At 47.6% G+C, this 16,139-nt stretch overlaps 2 protein-coding genes across 3 annotated transcripts; both read right to left on the bottom strand.

Moving 5' to 3' along the window:
* Positions 1–10: 10 nt before the first annotated feature.
* Positions 11–11,981, bottom strand: C8H11orf16 (chromosome 8 C11orf16 homolog). Of its 2 annotated transcripts, XM_070046147.1 has the most exons (7): positions 9,472–11,981; positions 8,795–8,979; positions 7,398–7,554; positions 5,343–5,577; positions 4,049–4,705; positions 1,093–1,313; positions 11–345 (listed from the first exon to the last, which is right to left on the bottom strand). In XM_070046147.1, exons 2-6 carry the CDS (start codon positions 8,959–8,961, stop codon positions 1,093–1,095), a joined length of 1,437 nt encoding a protein of 478 aa, XP_069902248.1. In that variant the 5' UTR covers positions 8,962–8,979; positions 9,472–11,981; the 3' UTR covers positions 11–345. The 2 variants fall into 2 exon arrangements, with proteins under 2 accessions (XP_069902248.1, XP_030687186.1); XM_030831326.3 differs by having other exon boundaries at positions 8,795–11,981.
* Positions 11,982–12,110: 129 nt separating this feature from the next.
* ASCL3 (achaete-scute family bHLH transcription factor 3) lies at positions 12,111–13,098 on the bottom strand. Its single transcript, XM_030831332.3, has one exon. The coding sequence runs from the start codon at positions 13,096–13,098 to the stop codon at positions 12,604–12,606; it is 495 nt and encodes a 164-aa protein (XP_030687192.1). The 3' UTR covers positions 12,111–12,603.
* Positions 13,099–16,139: the final 3,041 nt, after the last annotated feature.

Here is a 16,139-nt window from a genome sequence, read left to right as displayed (position 1 = left end):
GTTGCTCATGTACAACTGAGGCTTCATGAAAAGATGGCAGAGAGGCTGTGGACACATTTGCCCAAAGCAGGCCAACCATGTTCTGTAGCTTCTGTGGAAGAGGCATCCTCAAGCAGATCGCACCAGGCCCCTGGAAGGGAGCCCTCGCCAGGGCCGCCACACTCCTGTGCCCCTTAGGACAGGTGCCTTCCTGCCACTTATCTGCAGGGATGTCTTCCTGGGGTGAAGATGCTGCTGCTTATTGGACTATCACCTGTGGCCTGCACTGTACCATTTCCGTAGAAGAAGGCCTTGTGTCAGCCACTTTGTAACTAACTCCTCCTCAGGTATCTACTCTTTAGCTTCCTACAAGAGAAAAAAAAATCCTGAGAGTCTTATTTTGATTTTAAAATCAGTGACTTGCTATCCTTAAAATTACAAAGTCATTGATGTGTCCTAAACATCTTTAAGCTACCACACCAACAGTATTGTTGCATCTCTCAGTTTAGTTGCCTAGGGAGTCACCTCATTTTGAACATGTCTTTCCTCAGAAAAAAGGCCAGTATTTTATATGATGAAAACAAAGGTTTGGGGACCTCCCTGGCAGTCCAGTGGTTAAGACTTCACCTTCCAATGCAGGGGGTGCGGGTTCTATCCCTGGTCGGGGAGCTAAGATCCCACATGCCTCACAGCCAAAGCACCAAAAAAACATAAAACAGAAGCAATATTGCAAAAAATTCAATAAAAGACTTTAAAAATGGTACACATCAAAAAATATATATATCTAAAAAAAAGAATACAAAGGTTTAAGTAGAGCTGTATTCGCATTCCTAGCAAAGAACAGACTCTCACGGACCGAGGGCCTAGTAAAGCAGGCCCATGCCCACCACCATAGGGTAGAGGGGTCAGTTAACTGGGGATCCTTGCACCCCTAGTGATGAAATTCGTGGGTTCTGTAAGCCTTCTGAAATCATATGCAAAACTGTGGGTGTGTGCAGTTTTCTGGGAAGAGGGGCCATCGGTTTTATCATTCTCAAAAGTGGTATGACCCCAGAAGGTCAAACAACCATGGAAAGAGTCCTTCAGAAGCCCCTTCCCAGCCATCTGCTTTACCTAGATCCTTGGGGCTTTTCGTTTAGGGGGAATTCTGGTCTCCTGATGTGCCGCAGTACCCCGACTCAGTTTTTTGTGTTCAGCTTCCTCTGGCAAGATCTGTAGTGGCTTCATGCCAGTGGCTTCCAGGACCAGCTCCCTGGGACTCCCCGCTGCTGCAGTTTTCACTTTCTGTTGTTTGTTGCCCTTCTCTTCTTTCCCGATGTTGCAAAGTCTTGTTCCTAAACCCAAAATTCAGTTAGTTGAATATGCCACCATTTTGATGGGATTAGACTTGACTTATGTAGAAGTGTATCAAGGATCACAGAATCCCTTAACTGTCTGAAGCCTGTTTCAGTCATAAGCGAGGGTGGAGAGCAGCATGACTGCTGGCATGAATCCTGGCCCTCTAGGACTGTTAGGTTAGTCTCAGACAGTAACCTCACTGCCTGCAACTAAAAGGAGCCAAAAGTGTGGAGGGCGGAGGACCCATACAAGAGGATCCTTAAGAGGTAGAGCCTCAGACCAGACTGTGAAGCATCAGTGCTTGATGGCAATCAAGCGCAGTGAGGAGAAGCAAAGCAGCACATTTCCTTAAAAGGATACAAGATCTGGAGGGGAGAGAAGAAAAGCTCTGGTATTTGCCATTGTTTCTAGCCCAGGCACACACGTCGTTTTACAAGCTTCACCTCACCAGTTCACCTCGCTAGTTAGTGTGGTGTGCAGCACTCCATCTGGGACGGGGGTTGGAGATGCCCCTTTCTCCACGCCCCATGCAGGCATACTCTCCATAGCTTTGGGTGCAGAGATAGGACCTGGCAGAAGGCAGGCTCACTGATTCTCATGGTTCAGCTCCAAGAATTAACCTTTGCCCAGAGCATAACAAATGATCCAGTACCTAGAGGAAAGCCAGGCCAAGTACCTGAAGATACTATATTTCTCCTTATAGCCAATTATTAGAATGTATTTGGGTGCGGGGGAACTTTAGAGTGGATCTGTTTAAATATGGTGATGCGGGGAGAGAGGCTGAATGTAGGTGTGGGTGCGTGGGTAGTGGCGATAAGAGCGGTGTATGCTTGGGGCCAGGGAAGATTTGTTTGGCCTCAGTCAGGTTTAGAACCAGTCTGGATAGAACGCCATGGAGCAGGCCACAGCCATGGGAATGCAGGCCTGGAGTCTGGGGCAGGTCTGACCGCCATGGCTTCTGGTTACCCCACTGGCATTCCTCTCCCTGAGACTGGTCTCATGCCACCTCAGTTGCTGCCCCAGAGACTCCTCCCTGTTGGAGAGATACAGCTTTTCTTTTTTTTTCTTTTCTTTCTTTTTTTTTTTTTTTTTTTGCGGTATGCGGGCCTCTCACTGTTGTGGCCTCTCCCGTTGTGGAGCACAGGCTCCGGACGCGCAGGCTCAGCGGCCATGGCTCACGGGCCCAGCCGCTCCGCGGCATGTGGGATCCTCCCAGACCGGGACATGAACCCGCGTCCCCTGCATCGGCAGGCGGACTCTCAACCACTGCACCACCAGGGAAGCCCGAGATACAGCTTTTCTTTCTCCAGTCTGTGCTGAAGCAGGAGGGCAGTGGAAACTATGGAGAATTTAGCTTGAAAACTCTAGACTTTGGCACCATTTTCTTTATATTATCACTTGTTGGAGGGCATACCCTGTAGAAACAGCTGCTTCCAAGCAGCTTCTACCAAGGCCTTTCACTGCAAGGAAGGAGGCCCAGGAACACCTATCCCTGCTCCTACCTTTATATTTTCAATACAAAGTGTCCTCTCAGGGAGGGGAGGAAGAGCCCAGCTAGTCATAGCTATAGCTTCTCGTCCCTCTACTTATTTCCCTCTCAGAGGTGGGGGAAAGATCACACACCTCGAAAGCCAAGGGAGGAACCTCATCTAAAATACAACAGCAGCCAACACATCCATCCCTGCCCACTCCGAAGCCCTGGGGTCCAGAGGAGTCCCCCGAGAAGGTTTCTCAGTGTAGAAACAATTTCTCAGCCTCCTGGAACTAATAAAGGCCTTACTCCTGGTGTAAGGTTAAAATCTTCGTGGGCTAAGAGGTCCTTCTGGTTGAGCAGCTGTCCTGAAGATAGGGCAATGGCTTCCCATGGGGACCCACAATGAGTCCCAGTGTGGGCAGTGCCTACAGATCCTTATGCCCTTAGCGGTGGTATTCTTTAGCCCTCAGTATCCCTGCCCCAGAGTGGATGTTCATTTAGTTCACTGAGGTTGAATTAGTCAGCACAGGGCCCCAAGAATCTAGTCTAGGGCTGGCTTATCCAAGTCACCTCCTTCACAAAGCTCTGCCGGCTGCCTTAGGCGTCTGCTCTTTCTGGGCCCCACTGGGAATTTAGACCGCACGGCATGAGGCATATCAATGATACACTGCTCTAAACCTACACGGGCATGTTGCTTGGGTAGAGAAGTTTGGGGATGGCTGCAGGTTGCCGATGACAATGACACTGCCTCCCCTCTCAGTGGTAGAGTGAGACGCATAAGGCTGTGCCTGGTTCCTCCCACTCTGACTTCCTAAGGGGCCCATCTGGAGAGTAGGGTCTGATGGCCAGTGTTTAAAGACCCGTTTCTGTACTTCTCAGGGTGCTGAAAGACTCCAGTCAACACCTGGAGGCATTCTGACTGTACATCTAGAGAAAAATCAATGCCTCCAAGGAAAATGAGGGAGGGGAGGGTAGAAATGGACAGTGGCAGAGTCCTGCCGGTAGAGACTAGTGAACAAAGAAAAGACAGTTGTCAAATAGGGATGCAAACCTTAGCACAAAGATCTGCCCATCCTTTCTTGTTAGGTTTCCATTTAATCAATAAAACCCACGTTTCCCTCTTATCACAGCCCCTCCTTTGACATGACTAAGTGTTACTTCCAATCCCAGCACAGCGGACATGTGCATCAGATTCCTGAGAGACACATGGGAGGGAAGGGAGCAGGGGCCTCAGCCCTGCCTTAGGAAAAGGTCTACCTGGCTTCCTGGGATGCGGCTCGGACCCGTTTCTCCTCCAGTACCTCCATTCCGGCTGGCAGAGGCCACCCTGCCTCCTTGGAGACTCCTCAAGAAGGATGGGGGCCGTGTTGCCTGTGCTGTCCACCAGCAGCCTCTGGGGAAGGCCCATCTTCAGCTCATTCTCCAGATCCTCCTCTTCAGAAGAAGAGGAGGTAGAGGAGGAAGAAACAGCCATGGGAGCCTGCACTGCTACTTCTTCCTCCTTAGGACCCTCAAGGGGCAAAAGCTGTGCCGTGGGCTTCAGCTCCGTCTCTGGATGCTCTCTGGCTGTGACCCCTGAGGTTCTGGTTAGAGGCCACCAGGTGGGTCCAGCCAAGGGGCGGCAGCAGAGGCAGCCCTGGCCCAGCAGCTGGCAGCAGGCATGCGGGTGGCAGGGAGGGCACAGGAATGGAGCGCTCAGAGGAAGCCCGCCGGTGACACATCCAGCGACCGGCCCCACCAGAGAGCAGCAAGGGGCCCAGAGGAGGGGCCTGGGGTGCTCCGTGGTGAAAGCCTTGTGCAGCCTGTCCACAGCCTTCTTCCAGACAGCTGGGGGCACCCACCTGACCCCTCCAAGAGGCACAGGAGCTGTCCTGCCATTCCAGAAGTGAACAGTAATTTCTTCTTCTTTGGATGCTACATAACAGAAAAGGTCACAATTTTGTTACAGCCGCCTCTTTCATATCATGGGATAAGGGTTCTCCTCTCCCCAGAAGCAAAGCCTCATCACAGCCCCTCTGCTCTGCTTCCGCCTGTGTGCACCTCTCCCTGGAGAGCCTGCCAGGGACATTCCTCACCTGCCCCATGTTTACTACCCCTTCCTGTGTCGCCATGTCTTGGTTTTCACGTCAAAACCAAGATGCATCCGCAGGTGGGGGAAGGGAAGGAGAAACCTCCTTCTGTCGCTTCTCTGAACACAACGATGCTGACTGGCTGGCCTCGCACAAGGGGACTGTCCCAGTCCCTGGACGACTTGGTGGGGGACCAGTCACGAGTACTGGTGTGACCCCAGGATAACCTCACCACACCATGGGTTAAGTAACCAACATAGACATAGTAGCCTTGGGCTATTTTGCCCTGATAAAGAATATTTTATAATCTGAAAAATATGATTTGTCTCTCTGTGGCCACCCTCAGGACGAAGCTGCAGGTGAAAGGGTAAGGATTTTTTAAGCCTCTAAGACCCCTAAGCTGGAGAGACACCCTTTGCTCTCTCCTCAGCCTGATCACCAGCCTGGCTCCTGGGGACTGGGAGGCCAGAGCGCTCCCTTACCTCTCTGGGGGTCTCTTGCCTCCAAGCCCAAAGGAATGGTGCCGGGGCCATAGCACTGTTGGTCTGGTCCCCAGAGTGCCAGCACCTTGTCCCCAAGGCGCAGTGAGTATTCCACGGATGGTGAGAACTGAATGACATCTTCCTCCAAGACCACGCTCTGCCGCTGGGCTGGCAGCCCTGGGCATGTGACAAGGGGAGCCTCAAATTCCACCAGCAGGAACCCCTGCCTCTCCAGCTGTGGGAAAGAAAACACTCAGAATAAGACCTGGCATTAGGAAGTACTACAGGGAGCACCATGGTTCCCTACAACGCCTAGGGCCAGACCCAGGGTCTCCCTCGCATGCGGCAAGGGCTGGTTAGGGAAAGGGCAGGGCCAGGCGCTGCTCAGGAGCCCACTATGGCAGAGACAGGCCGGCTGTGAGGCGGACGCTCTTCCCTCTGCTTCTTGCCGTGGCAACTCTTGTTTATCACTTCTTGCCTTTCCTGTCCCGTGCTCTTCCTTTTCCTGTTTTGTTTTTTCGGTGGTATGCGGGCCTCCCACTGTTGTGGCCTCTCCCGTTGCGGAACACAGGCTCTGGAAGCACAGGCTCAGCGGCCATGGTTTACAGGCCCAGCCACTCCACAGCATGTGGGATCTTCCCGGACCGGGGCACGAACCCGTGTCCCCTGCATCAGCAGGCGGACTCTTAACCACTGTGCCACCGGGGAAGCCCTCCTGTTTTGTTTTGTTTTGTTTTTCTGCTATCTTTATATTTGGCCTGCAATTCACAGGAGTAACCTGGGTCCTCTGGATCTTTCCCCAAGCACACCCCCTCCTCCCAGCACTCCCAGGAAGTGTTGTCCCTGTGTCCGCGGCCAGCCAGGGGTGGGGTATCATCCACAGGCCCTCTCGGGTGAGGACAGGCTGGGGCTGTTGGAGCAGCCCTCTGCACTGCCATTACGTCCATGAGGGGAGGCTGGGCAAAGGAAGCAAATGAGCAGCCTGGCAGAGAGGGCAGGAGAAATACTAAGCTAATTAAAAGAACAAGCTTACAAATTGACTTTTATCAAACCACTAGACAGGATCTATATTTGAGCAAAACCCTGTTAATATTTCATTTGAAATTACATATTAGTTACTTGAAAATGACAAAATGACTTTTGATTGGAAATTCTATCATTTATATATATTTTTAGAAATCACACTTGTTTTCCCTCTATGGATCCACATTCACAAAGTCTGACTCTTTGTGGGAAGACAAAAATACCAAAGAAGCAAGTAACCACCAAAGTAAAGCCCAGGCCTGGCCCCAGCACGCAGGCACCGTGCTCCTGTGTGGAGGGACACAGGCTTACACGAGGAACACACATCTTGCTCCTCTTTCCCTTAGGCTGGCGCCCATAATTTGACACACTGAATTTTCCTGAACAAAGTGCTTTTATTGTATATTTTCTTCACTGTTATGGATTGAATAGTTACCCCACCAAATTCATATGTTGATGTCCTAGTCCCTAGTACCTCAGAACGTGACCTTATTTGGGAATAGGGTCATCGCAGATGTAACGACTTAAGACAAAGTCACACTGAGTACAACTGAGTAGGGTGGGTCCCTAATCCAATGACTGGTGTCCTTACAAAAAGGGGAAATTTGAACACGGACATGCACCCAGGGAGAACAGCATGTGAATATGAAGGCCAAGATCAGGGGATGCTTCTACAAGCCAAGGAACACCAAAGATTGCCAGCAAACCACCAGAAGTTAGGAAAGGCGCATGGAACACATCCTCCCTCACAGCCCTCAGAATCACCAACCCTGCCAACACCTGGACTTCCAGTCCCCAGAACCGAGAGACAATTTCTGTTGTTTAAGCCACTCAGCTTGTGCCACTTTGTTACCCAGCCCTAGCAAATTAATGCATTCACTGACATTACATTTTCACTTCTGCATCCTGACCATGGAAGATCTGTGCTTATCCAAGAAACTGAACTGCTGGGCACACACAGCTGAGGCATATCAGGTATGACAGGGCCATCCAGAGGGGCATATGGGGAGATGTTGGGACTTAGAGACTTGCCTCGGGAGCAGCCTTTATCTGAGCCCTGTAATAAAAGCCATCTGCTTCCCTTCTTGCCAGGACCCATGCGTCCACAGCATCTCCACCTCTTCTCAGCCAGCCAGGCCCCTGCCATGCTGGGTCAGCAATGTGGAGACACGGGTCATAAGATGCATATCTGGGAAAAAGCAAACGGAATTAGGGAGTAGAGAAAACCAAGCCCTAAAACCATCAAGAAACACGTTTCAGAGTTAGATCTGAGCAGCGCCATGGTGTGTGCATGACAGATAAGGCAATATGGAACAGAAATCCATGTAAAGAGTGGCAATCTGTGACTTCCAGTAAGATAAGGTAAACTACTGGAAGGGGCAGAAGGAGAGGAGAGTGAAGGGAACCGTCGTTTGAGGATTGGGAATTGTTTCAAGGTAATCAGGGTGGGATTAGCTTTTATGTATTCTGGTTATGAGTGCTGGTCTGAGACTAGACAGCAGGCCAGGAAAGACTTCCAGGAAGGGAAATTCTGAGGCGGTGTGTGGGATTCCACGATGAGGCATGGAGGCTTGGATGGTGATGCCAAAGGAGCAAAATTGCAAGAAGGCTGAGCACTGTGGGGTAATAAGAGAGGAGGAGGTGTTTGAGCACAGGAAGCACAGAGGAGCTGACTAGGAGGCTGTGAGACAGAAAAAAGGAGAAGCTAGTTCTGGGAAATTTTGTGGACAGGACCAAGCTGTAGGGAATTGTTGAGTCAGGGTTGGGTTTCCGAAAAAACCTGTTTACTTTGTGGGCAAGCCCGGATACAGGCTTTGAATGAGATGGTCCACACAAGTGAATCAAGAAAGGGGCTAAAGTGTTCAGGCTGGCATGTCTCTAACCTGGGCAGACTGACTTGAATAGCATGGACATGAATCCCTGGGACTTGCACAACCTGTATGTGCTTACAGGCTGAGGTTCCTTTCCCCTCTTGTATTCACACTGTAGACAGCCAACTAAAGATACCATTCACAAAAAGCCAGGATAACTGAGGGATACTGAGGGAACTTGAGGAGGGACCTGGAGACCTCACCTTAGCGGTTGGTAGCAGAAACCCTAATTGCTCATGTAGTCCCATGGCAAGTCTCAGAGCTGATGGTAAAATGAGCTAGAAGTTTATAACTGATGATGCCTGACTGCCTTCCCTCACACATGCCAACTCTGACATCTGCCACTCCGCTAAAAGGTGGGATGAAAGCCAGGTCAACCCTTGATGTCACTGGGAGTGCAGTTTAGACTAGGGGAATATTAAACCCCAAGCTACTCAGAGCCCACACGGTAAAGAACCCTTTCAGCCTTCCCAGGAAGCAAGCTCTCTCCCTCCTGGGCCATCTCTCCCACCATCTAGAACCAAGAACAGAGAGGAAAAAGGAAGCCGAGATCGATACCTGGTGAGAGGCCTCTGCCGGGTGAGCCAGGGTGCTTGGGAGGTGAGAGGGCAGACGAAGGAGGGTTCCCAGGGAGGAGCAGTGCCGGCCCAGGCAGGGGCCTTCAGGGTTGTGGCCACGCTGCAGTATTTGGGCAAAGGCATCCCAGGCCCTGGGGAGGAGTCCATTTCCTTGGGAGAAAACACCTGAGAACAAGCGGCACTATTATCTGAGTTGCTGTTTATCTGAGTTGCAGCCCACAGCCCAGGAGAGGGCGCCTGGCCGGGGCTGGGCTCAGCTCTGCGGTTTGCGGCCTCTCTGCGGGCGCACCCGGTCCCACCGACGCGCAGGGTGTCCCCAGAATCACCTGCCCGGGGAGGCTCAGCTCAGGAAATAGGGGAGGGGTTGAAAGAGCAAGAACTGGGATTTCAGAGAAGGATCTAGCTGTAGTAAATCCTTCACAGCCTGCTGGCTGCGTGCTCACTTCACCTCGGTGCTTCAGTTACCGCCCAGGAGATGAGATATGGAAAGCACCTGGCATATTTAAGTAGCTCAACATACGTTAGTTTTTTTTCCCCCATCTCCACCCCAGTTGTAGGGGCTTCGGGGGTAAGACCACACGCCCCTTCGCAAATCGTAGTCCTGGTGACAAACTGACCCCTAACCCAAGCCACAGACTTCCCTCCTAACCCAGTCACCTGCGGGACTAGACCGAGCTGAGAGCCCAGGGCTGTGGCCTCCGTAGACGTGCTCAGAGGCGACAGGGCCACCCAGGGCCCGAGATACCACTCCGCTGGCCCAGCCCACCACGGCCCTGTTGAGTCTGCTCCTGCCCAAGTCCACAGCTCTGACCCCAAAGGGACTTATCACAGCCTCAAACTCCACCTCAGCCTCAGCCCCTTCCAACAGTTGGAGTTCACGGCCTCAGACCAACTGACTCCTGGTTGCCTAGCAGGTTGCCATGGATGCGAGCCAGCTGGGCCGAGGGCGTGTACTGAGCAAGTGCAGAGGGGGGCTGGGGCCTTAGGCCGCATGCGCGGGGCGAGAGGGTAGGGGGTAGTTCTCCGCCTTTCTGGGGAGGGGGTGTTGGCGGGAAAGGCCAGTGCGACCTCAATTCCCCAAAAGCTCGGGCTTCACCCTCTGCCGGAAGAGTCCGTCACGGTGTGCAGCCCTCACGGATCCCAGGAGAGTCTCGTGATGGGGGGAGCTGGTCCCCCAGAGACTCAAGGCTATTGACCTGCCTTCACCCGGTGCGGGCAGGAGGCTGGAGTGGAGGGAACCACTGGGTGGCCTAAGGACCCTAAGCTAGAATTTGTCTTTAGTTTAAAAAAAAAATAACCAAAAGTGTGGGCATGTTTGTCTGTAACAGACAGGACTGCTGAGGAGCAGAGGTGTAATGATCACTTGGCGTGGTGGGAGTGGACAATGGGGACCAAAGGAACAGAAGTCTAGATTCTGCTCTCATTTGAACATCCAGAGGAGGAGGCTGGTATCTGAAGCATCTCACAGTCATTGTGCACTGGCTGTGTGCCCAGAACTGTGTTCAGTGCAGAAGACCAAAAAAGTATGTAGGAACGTTTGTGGTTGTCTCTACCCCATCCATCCCTGCCTTCCACCAGTTCCTGTTTCTGTTGTGGCTCTGTGTGGTTAGGAGAGGCTAACTGTACCCCCCGATTCATGAGTGTCCATCAGCACATTCCATCCCCTGGCCACTAGGGCATGGGCATGTTCCCGTGCCTCTGGAATCAGAATGAATCTGTTGGAAATCCTGGGTTATAAACTTTCTTTTTCCTCCTATACATAAATAAGAAAGCTTGAGGTTCTGGGAGCTTCTGACAGTCTTTCTGGGACACTGAAGCTATTCCCAGAGAGGACAGACCTAAAGAAAACAGGTTCTTGGAACAGTGTTGAGCCCTGCCTGAAGGCGGCCCTACTGCTAGAAGTTAAGGTATGTAAACCAATAAATTCCCTTGATTGGTTACACCAATTTTTATCAGATTTTTATATCGGTTGCCACCGAAAGCATCCTAACTGATGTCTACCCTCACAGAGCTTAATTTTGCAGCCAGGAGAATGACTGTTACCCTAAAGGCTGAGGGATTTAGTCTCTGGCTATGAGAGAAGGCTTCCTGAATAAGATAGGTGGGATTTCAATGGTGAAAGGAAGAAGGAGAATATTCCATTCCGTCTTGGTAGGAAGCAAGAGCTAAGACAGAAGGATGCATTTGCAAGACTGTGATTTTCTTTTTGGGGTGGAGGGAATGGGGTGTCATGGGAAAATCAAGTGTGGATATTTGGGAAGGGGCCAAATTGATGGGAGCTTTGAAAACCAAGCAGATAAATGTCAACAATGTCATAGTCGAAAGGAAGTTGTCATAGGGCTTGAGCAATGAAATGACATGAAACACTTTAAGAAAGAATATCAGAGTGATGATAGAGCCAGTTGAGAACAGAGCCCAGGAGGCCTCGGAGTTATCCAGACACAATGTGACAAGATGGGAATAGGAAAATAACACCACCAAATATTTCCTGATGCCTACCTGACTTGAATCACTTTGCTGGGTGCTAGGAATATAGGATGAATAAGACTGACCCCTATCTTCAAGGAGCTTACACTCTACTGAAGACAGAGATAGGTGTGCAAAGATAGCAGGATAAGAACGGCAAGGAAATACGTGTTCAAAATAAAGGAACAAGTAATAGCTGTGGTGGAAAGACTTCACAGAGAGTTGACAATGGAGATGAATGTGACAGTGTGTTGGAAGTCCTGCCTGGGCTTGGTGACAGAGGGGACGTGGGAGTTAAGGAAGAAGGAAGAGCTGAAGCTCATCATAGGAACAGAAATAGAAACATTTTGAAGGCAGACTCCAAGATAGGGGACGTCACTGTCCTTCCCACATTTTCTGGCCTGGAGAACCTGAAGAATGTTGATGTCATGGGCAAAAAAGGAAAAAAAGAGGATAATAAAGTTTAAAAATAATGGCTATGAAAACATTATGTGTTTTCATAATGTTTCACATTATGTTTTCACATAATGTTTTCATTATGTTTCACAAGCACTGTTAATACTGATGATAAACATAAGGGGTAGCTGCTTTTCCTATAATTCTCATTCTGTGGATGAAGAACTGAGAAAACACAGTGGGGATGCAGCAGAGTCAGAATGTAAACGGAGGCAGTGTGACGTGGAGCCTGCACTCTTAAGCACAAACTAAGCTACCTGAGGATGTCTGCTGCATGCAGGAAAAAGATGACTCTGAAGTAATTTCAAATGACAACAAGGTTTTGTTAACTACTTTTGCTTTAGCCCCAAGATACTTCCGCATCACATTATGAGTGAGGTATAGATTTCTTGCCAACTCCAAATAATAAAACCCACCAAACTTTGACAAATCCAGGGAGGTTCATTGTGATTGCTTAGCATGAAGCGTCTGCAAAGTGCAGTACAGGCATTGAATAGTCATTAGTCTTACAATACTTTTGTGAGTTTCTCACAGCTGAGACTCTGGCAAAGTGTGCGAGAAGGGCAAGGTGAGAGATGCAGAGAATTCTAGGGACTCCTGCTTCCCTAAAGTTCTTGAAAGAAATTACCAAAGGTTAAGAAGCGTTTTCTCAATCTACATAAGATAGTTTAGTACATCTGAAACCCAGGTAAGAAATATCCAACACAGCTTTGCATTTGAACTATTATCTGCCCACCCAGAGATTCCATTAGGAAAACTATCAAATGATGTAAGGGACCACATTTTGTGAAATTATTTGTTTCTATTTAGAAACACAGAATCAAATGATTCTGAAAATGGGGTCAGTGTGGCGGCTGGTGGCTGCCATTACGGAGGAATCTTTCCTGGGTTATTCTTGGCCTCAGCCTCATCAGGGTACAGAAGGGACTGCAGGTAATTAATGTACTTGACTGCGGCTCTGAGGGTTTCCACTTTGCTGAGTCGTTTCTCCAAGTACTCCTCTGGCAGATGATGTCGGAGCTGGGCATAGCCTTCATTGACACATTTCACACGCTGCCTTTCCCGCTCATTCCTTTTCTGGATAAAGGCTGGCCTGTAGGAGTCTTCACACCTTCTGTAATTTGGATAAGGCATTGGGAAGGAGAAGGCGCAGGGTTCCCCATAATCTTCCATGATCAGAGAGTCACTGGAAAAAGGCAGCAATGGCAGGTCTTCAGAGTAAGGAGATGGCACCGGGCCCTCAGGGTACAGGTGGAACATGATCATGGGGTCCAGATAGAAGGACCTGGTCAGTGGCAAGTGGGTGGAATCAGAGGAGACAGGCAGTTTGTCTGGCAGATTGGAGTAGCTTCTATTGTCCATCGTTTCCTCTTTAGCCTGGAAACAGAACCAAGTTTATTAATTTGGCCAGATCAAAAGAGAACAGATATCGACAGAGATCAGAGACTTTTCTGCTTTGATGAATAGTTTCTGAGCTCATTCTGAAAACTTGATGGGGTTACAACATTCTTTGGGTAGGATTTTTGATGGTACACAGAAACAGCATGAAATAACATTGACTTGCCTTGTGAGAAAGTTATTTCCTTTCAGTCCTTATGATTACAAGGATATATCTTTAGTCTGATGAGAGTGTGTTTTCCATACTACTAGAATGCTTTCTAATCCTCCTCAGATGGAAGCCTTCAACAGGAATAGTATCTAGCTAGAATCTAATAATATTATACTATTAATTTCTATTTATTGTGAATTATACTGATTTCACATTTATAGTAGTGATACAAAGTCTCTTTTAAAAATAAAGCTACTTGAGTAAAAAATGTAAATTGATTTACAGAAAAATAGTAAGTAAATAGCAGTACAGGTGGAACACTAATATAATGAAGATTGTGAAGGTGTATGCAAATACTGATGTTTGGGAAACACTGAAACACCACAATATTCAAATACGTGTTGGAGAAATTACAAACTAGTTAGTGATCATGCAACCTCACAGGCATAGCCTTCTTAAACGATACCTGATATGCCGGGGGCAAAACTGAAAATAAAAATAAAAAAGGAATCATTTGCTCTTAAAAATTCACTGTAAGATTCCCTTAATGAGAAACTCCCCTAACACATTTAAAACATGGTCAATTAACATATTTTTACTTAGAACTTTAAATATATTAAGTGCATCTGTATTTAGGTTTTTTTTTCCATGGAACTTAAAGTATAATACTCTAAGATGTCTCATATCAACACATTCCCTTCTTCTGAATAGGCCTGCATCCAGCTTATTTATTACACTACCATTACTTTTTGCCTTTGACTGTAATAATGTGGTCACAACGGATTTCACAGGAACATTACAGTGTAACTAGTTAACTGGAAGTCAAGGAAGTGCTGTAGGAAAAGAGCGTTTTTCTTTCAATCATTAACATTCTCAAGTTTCAATCTTGGCTTTGCCTCTTCTTAGCTGTGTGTCCTTAGGCAAATTTCTTAACCTTTCTGAGCTCTGGCTTATTCCTATGTCCAACTGAGATATCAACTATTCTGCAGGGTGGTTGTGAGGATTAAATGAAAAAAAAATACATAATGCACTAGGTATTAGTTCTTTTCCTGTTTCGTTTGTTAACAGATGAATACTTGTGCAGCATCCCTTTCTCACCTGCACCTTATAGAAAACCTGGCCTATATTTTCCCTAACACTGGAAAATCAAACATTGATCTATCCAAAGCACATCTGTTGAGAGATGAAGAACACACCCAAAATGGAAAAGGAAAAGCCACATGAAATCTAATTTTGGGCTTTCAGAAAAGAAGGAAAGGTGGCTTTCTTTTTCCACAAAAAACCCAGCCCTAATGTTTAAGGGCAAGATTAGGTAAACACTGGCACTTGTTTCTCTACCTGAGTAAAACAAAACTCTGCAGGCTGCACTATGTAATGACAGGAGCAGTCTCTAAGCACCAGAAGTCAAGTGCAATAAAGTGTATTACAATTCTTGTGAAAAAACCTATCCTATCAAGTATGGTTACAGAAAAGACAAATGACTCTGGAACCAGAAAGAGCAGTAGGGGATGGGGGATAGCGGACGAGGGGTGGGAAATGTGAGTGGTGGGGAGGGTTATAATGTCATGGTGAAAAAGGCTGAAAAAGGAATAAATGCCAGGAAAAGCTCTTCCTAATAGAAGTGTGGTGGTGAGGGAATGAGATAAGTGCCATAGGTCCAATTAAAAATCAAAACAGAGGAAATGAAAGATTCCAAATTACTGATCCAATGGCCTAAAATAACTAACATAAAATGAAAATCTCTGGATTACAAACTAGCCAAGATTCTGCCAAAAAGAAAAAGTTGCTGAGAAAAAGAGTTGGGAAATTCTCGAGCCAAGAATTCTAGAGGGTAAGAGATAAAGGATGTGTATGGCAGAAGTTGGGAAATGATGGCACAATGGGTATGGAGCCCCTATTACTACATTTCTGAGAACATCAGCACCTTATTTCTGCCTATAGCTAACGAGCCAGAACTGATACAACAAGGTACCAAAAAGTAAAGCAGATGTCATCAAAGCTAATTACACACAGAATTCTTTCGGTATAGTTCATCCTGACTGATAATTTTAACAATATCTTAAGCCTTGACCCAGATGAAGTCTGAGTAATTTGTATACACAACAGGTAATTAATAGTTTCTAGGTTTTAACAAGACATTGCATAATTCTTGGAAAAAGAGCCTGGTGTCTTTGGAGACACACTGATGAGAAAGCCTTTTCTATTGAGCATTTCCAAAAAGTTCACCAATCAATGTAGCAGCATTTAAATGATCCTTTATTCAAAGAAGAAAATTTAACAACAACAGTGATAGAATGAAAAAGGCAGTAGCGAAGAGGATCAAGATAGGAAGTCTAGTGGCAGCTGGACATGTTTGTAGAAACTGAGTAAAGGTTTTAAAAGAGAGCCACACAGGCTGTAAGTGCTGTGGCTCCAAAGCCAGATACACGCATAGCTAACAAATGCACCTGCCTTTTAGGGAAAATCTCAGGTGTCTGTCTTAGAACTCTTCTGGGAAATAAATGATGAGGTCTTAATGATAAAATCCTAAGAGATTCTGGATGCTCTGCTGAGCATAAAAGCTTCAACTTTCTGAGAGATTACAAATATCTAGCATGGAAAAAACAAAAAGCTACAACTGCACATATAATTGAATTACTGAACGTTAGGCCTAGAGAAACCTTAGAAATCCTCTTATCCAATCCCTCATAATTGTTGCAGAGCTAGTAGCAGAGCAGAGGTCAGAACCTAAATCTCCTGACTTCCAAACCCAAAAACACTTTCCGCTCCTCCAGATGACTGAATCATCAGCAAAACTGACTCTTTCAACATATAAGCATATTTGATAGTTTAAGATAATGGAATAATCAGATAA

Source organism: Globicephala melas, chromosome 8, assembly GCF_963455315.2.
Source record: "Globicephala melas chromosome 8, mGloMel1.2, whole genome shotgun sequence".
NCBI classification, from domain to species: Eukaryota; Metazoa; Chordata; class Mammalia; order Artiodactyla; family Delphinidae; genus Globicephala; species Globicephala melas.
The sequence above is the reverse complement of the archived record's forward strand: the minus strand, read 5'-3'. Positions and strand labels throughout refer to the sequence as shown.

Coding starts and splice junctions, on each gene's coding strand:
- ASCL3 (XM_030831332.3), bottom strand. CDS start 13,098: ATGGACAATAGAAGCTACTCCAATCTGCCAGACAAACTGCCTGTCTCC.
- C8H11orf16 (XM_030831326.3), bottom strand. CDS start 8,961: ATGGACTCCTCCCCAGGGCCTGGGATGCCTTTGCCCAAATACTGCAGC. Junction 5,578..7,397: donor AGATAAAGGCTGCTCCCGAG/GCAAGTCTCTAA, acceptor TCTTTCCCACAG/CTGGAGAGGCAGGGGTTCCT. Junction 4,706..5,342: donor GGCAAGAGACCCCCAGAGAG/GTAAGGGAGCGC, acceptor TCTGTTATGTAG/CATCCAAAGAAGAAGAAATT.